The sequence below is a fragment of the Macrobrachium rosenbergii genome, chromosome 7, assembly GCF_040412425.1.
Source record: "Macrobrachium rosenbergii isolate ZJJX-2024 chromosome 7, ASM4041242v1, whole genome shotgun sequence".
NCBI classification, from domain to species: domain Eukaryota; kingdom Metazoa; phylum Arthropoda; class Malacostraca; order Decapoda; family Palaemonidae; genus Macrobrachium; species Macrobrachium rosenbergii.
The window spans coordinates 30,462,543-30,467,542 of NC_089747.1; the positions used below are offsets into that span (position 1 = coordinate 30,462,543).

The 5,000-nt window shown below is 37.4% G+C and overlaps 1 protein-coding gene across 1 annotated transcript; it reads right to left on the reverse strand.

Annotated features, from left to right (window-relative positions):
* Positions 1–2,923: 2,923 nt before the first annotated feature.
* LOC136840380 (uncharacterized) lies at positions 2,924–3,478 on the reverse strand. The gene is made up of 2 exons (XM_067107063.1): positions 3,207–3,478; positions 2,924–3,077 (listed from the first exon to the last, which is right to left on the reverse strand). Exons 1-2 carry the CDS (start codon positions 3,476–3,478, stop codon positions 2,924–2,926), a joined length of 426 nt encoding a protein of 141 aa, XP_066963164.1.
* Between the last annotated feature and the right edge of the window lie 1,522 nt (positions 3,479–5,000).

Sequence of the window (5,000 nt, forward strand, 5' to 3'; positions counted from 1 at the left end):
TTGATTTTAAATCATATAAAAAATGTAAATATATTATACGAACATTTTAAATCACAGAAAAAAAATGAAACATATAAATCGTATATATATATATATATACATATATATATATATATATATATATATAAATATATATATATATATATATATATATATATAAATATATATATATATATATATATATATATATATATATATAAACACATCTATAGCGCGCATTAATGCCACAGTAGCGAAAGAGAATATACAAATGAATAAACTAACTGAGCACGGTAGAAACAATAATAAGAAGGGCTGCTCTTCCCAAATGTTTGTCCTTGCCAAAAAGACTGGAAACTGCAACCGGGAAAGAGAAACGCGACGAAAGGAGAATAAGCTGTGTAAGACCAAAATGAGCAAAGTCGCCACTGCCAATTAGCAATTAACTAATTACGAACAAATTCCGGGACACGAGTGTTAAAAAAAAGATGAGTTCGAAGGGTGAAAGGGTTTGTAGGCGATGAACACAGTTTAGATAAAACTTTTGTTTATGTCATTTGCATGTGTACGCTTAAGAAGTCTACTCATACGCTCAATAATTTTATATATATACGCTCAATTGCGTGTACGTTCATGTAGTGCGTATGCACTTATAAATCGTATACGTTCATTACGTGTGTATGCGCTCATAAAGTGTATTTGTGGATATACTATGTATGAATGCATTCATAAAAACACGTTTGCGTTCATAATGTGGATTTTACCCTTAACACTTTATAAGGACTGATAAGTGTATCTTCTTCTTCTTCTTCTTTCTCTGCATATTTTCCAACTTCTATGTGGGGTCGACGTTTCTGATAACTTTCCTCCACCTGGTTCGGTCAAACACATCGTCCTCTGACAATTGTTTGTCTCCCAGGTCTTCCCTAATTACATCCATCCACCATCGCTTCGGTCTTCCTCTTGCTCTCCCACCAGGCACCTCCATCTGCAACACTCACCTCCCTACATATGCCTCATCCCCCCTCATCACATGACCACACCACGGCAGTCTTCTTTCCTGGGCCTTCTTTGATAGTTCTACAACTTTAGTAGTTCCTCTTATTCTTTCATTATTGATCTTGTCCACTTTTGTTATTCCACACATTTTCATCTCTACCGCATCCAATTTCTTCTCTTGCACTCTCTTTACTGGCCATGTTTCTGCTCCATACATCAAAGCTGGTCTCACTACTGTCTTATACATTCTTCCTTTAACCTTTATATTGACTGATTCTCCGGTCGCACAAGACACCTGACATCTTTCTCCAATTTTTCCATCCAGCCTGCACTCTGTGTGTTACTTCTACATCTAAATTTCCATCATCAGCCACTGTTGAACCAAGATACTTAAATTGTTCATACTCGGTTCAACCTTGTCCCTTCCATACTAATCTCGGAATCTTGAACTTTATTAAAACTTGGGTATTCAGTCTTCTTCCTACTGATCTTTAAACCTCTGTCTTCAAGTACTTTCCTCCATTGCTCTAGTTTTGCCTCCACTAACCCTCTGTTGGTGCTGCATAACACGATATCATCAGCACCTCTGGTGCATGTTGTTTGCTGATGACATCGTGTTATGCAGCACCAACAGAGGGTTAGTGGAGGCAAAACTAGAGCAATGGAGGAAAGTACTTGAAGACAGAGGTTTATACCTTGAGACAGCACATCCATTATCAGGTCAAAACGATATGGACTTAAAGCAGATTCCTGATGTAAGCCAACTCTTACTGGTATCCACTCACTTAACCCAACACTGCTTCTAACCTGCGTTTTTGCTCCTTCATGCATATCTTGGACCAACCTCAAATACTTCTCCGGTGTTCCCTTTACTCGCATACACATCCAAACCTCTTTATGTTTACTCTGTCGTATGCCTTTTCCAGAACTATGAATACTATGTGCGGTCCTTTCTACTTTTCCCGGTGTTTTTCCATCATCTGTCGGAGGGCAAACACTGTATCTGTCATTCCTCTTCCTGGCATGAAACCAAACTGTTCTTCACCTACAGATGTTCCTTCTCTAATTCTCTGATCCATTATTCTTTCGCAGATTTTCATGGTGTGAGACATTAACTTTATTCCTCTGTAGTTTGCACAATCCTGGATGTCACCCCTCTCTTTAGAGATAGGCCCAATAAAGCTTTCTCTCCATTCTTTGGGTATCTTTTCCTGACCGTATATTTTCTTTGCTAGGTCCCACAGCATGTCTATTCCTTCTTCTCCCAGGCTCTTCCACACCTCTGCAGGAATTCCGTCTGGTCCTATTGCTTTACCATTTTTCATCTTCTTTAGTGCCTTCTTTACTTCCTTCCTGCTAATATTATGTGTCATACCAAGGTTCTGGAATCCGTCTTCAATGAATTTTCTAGGATTTTCTTTATTTAAAAACAGGTGTTCATAATATTCTTTCCACCTCTTCTTTATCTTATCCTTGTTGCATAAAACCACTCCATTCCCATCCTTAACCTGTTTTATATGGGAGTAGTCTTTGGTGTTCTTGTCCCTTGACTTTGCAATTCTGTGAATTTTTCTCTCCCCCTCAGGTGTTTCCAGTTCTTCGTACATGTCATCTAATGCTCTTGCCTTTTCTTGTGCAACTGCCTTCTTCACTTGTTTCTGATGTCTTTGATACCTCTCCTTATCCTCTTGCTGTCCATACTTTTCCCAGATCTTTTTTTTTTTTGCATCTTTTTTGGCTTTCACCACCTCTTTCACTTCATCATTCCACCACCAGGCTTCCTTATCGTTGGGAGGTTTCTTTCCAGATGTCTTCCTCAACACCTCTCCACCCACTCTCTTTATCACCATACTGTTGTGATTCCACCATTCTTGCACTCCCTCTAGCAATCCAACTTCCCTCAATACTCTTTCCTTAAATCCCTGCCTCGCTTCCTCCTCTTGTGTCAGCTTCCACCACTTAATTGTTGATGGGACACGTGCAGCCTGCCTTTTACTGTGTTCCTTATTTCCAAGTCCATTACCACCACCATGTGCTGTGTTGCCACACACTCTCCATTTAAAATTTTACAATTTCTCACCCCTCTCAGATGTGATCTTCTGCACATGAGGAAGACAATTTGACTTTATCTTGCTCCACTCTTGTATGTGATGTACTGATTTTCTTTCTTTTCAAACCAGGTGTTGACAATAGCCAAATCAAATGACAGTGCGCAGTCCACAACTCACTCTTCCTCGTCATTTCTCTCTCCAACTCCCCAGCCACCATGCACCCTCTCAATGCCCTCTCTGGTCCTTCCAACATGTCCATTCATGTCACCACCAATAATTAATCTCTCTTCTGCTGGTATTTCACTCAACTGTCGGTCCACTTCCTCCCAAAATGTCACTTTCTCAACTTCATCCCATCCTGCTTGAGGGGCATAAGCACTCACGATGTTGACTACTTTTCCATCTAGGCACAGTTTCACAACCATTGCTCTGTCACTTGTCCTCTTCATGCTTATTATGCTGTCTTTTAAGATTTTTGATAGAACTATTCCCACTCCATTTCTACCTTCCTTATTTGTTCCACTATGTAGCAATTTATATCCACATCCCAGCTCTCTCGCTTTATTTCCCCTCCATCTAGTCTCCTACATACAAAAAATGCTTTTCCTTCTTCCCTCCATCAGATCTGCTATCTCTCTCTCTCTTCCCTTTCCAGTCATTGTTCCACCGCTCAAAGTTCCAACTCTCAAAGCTACCACCACCTTCCTTCTCCTCAATCTTCTCCTCATTTTTTGGACTCGCTTCTTTAACCGGGGACGCCCACTACCCAGTAGCCCTTGCCCATTTATCAGAGGGGGCAGGCGAGGCGCCTGCGAGTCGCCTGCGGGGAACGCCATGGCACTATCCGATTTCTGATGAAAGTCAATTGTCATATTTGGTTTTGGCTGAATTTTATGGCTGGATGCCTTCCTGACGCATTTTATCCGGGCTTAGGACCGGCACTGAGTTGGACTGGCTTGTCCTCCCCCCGTGGTTGGGTATATTCACGAACATAAAGCGTATGTACGTGTTCATAGTGTGCATTACATTTACAATATGTATGCGTACGTTCATATATTGTATAAACGTACCAAACTTCAAATAGGTTTGTTAAAAATTTATTGAAACCAGGTTAGGTCCACAAAGCGTAAAAAACAAGCGTGAGATGTGTGAAGGGTATGAGTATTTATAGGGCACAGAATATGCAAAATGTATATGTATGAATATGGAATGCGTCTGGAGTATATTTGCTCGCAAAGTACGAGATTATATTTGTTCCTATGCGCATCATCTACTTACTTCTACAAGCGCTGATTGATTGACTGACTATGAAATTTCGGTTTTGAAGACCAAGCGCCAGCATTATATATATATATATATATATATATATATATATATATATATATATATATATATATATATATATATGTATATACATATACTATGTATATATATACGGTACATATATATATATATACTGTATACATATATATAAAATAAATAAATATATATATATACTGTATATATATATATACATATATATATGTATATATATACTGTATATATATATATATATATATATATATATAAAATATATATATATATATATATACTGTATATATATATATATATATATATATATATATATATATATATATATATATATATATATATATATATATATATATATATATATATATATAATGTATATAAGGTTGGTTAGCGGTCTTTGGTCTTGCTTTTATGTCGTTTTTGTTTTTTTGTTTTTTATTTTTTATCTGGTATTCTAACTGTGCTGTATTTTATTAATCTTACTGATTTTTAAAGCAATTTTTAGAGTAATTTTATTCAATATTTAACAGCTTACATAATGATGTAATAAAGTTATTACGAAACGTTGGAAATAAAGAATTATGCCGAATTTAGTGCGTTTTCATGGTCCACCTTCGCGCTGATGTGTCCTACTGGCCGTCGCCTACATCTGTTTTTTAT

Excerpts from the sequence above, each read along its gene's own strand:
- LOC136840380 (XM_067107063.1), bottom strand. The coding sequence starts at position 3,478 with ATGAAGAGGACAAGTGACAGAGCAATGGTTGTGAAACTGTGCCTAGAT. Across the intron at positions 3,078-3,206 it reads GAGAGAAATGACGAGGAAGA|AAGATCACATCTGAGAGGGG; the intron begins GTGAGTTGTGGA and ends CCTCATGTGCAG.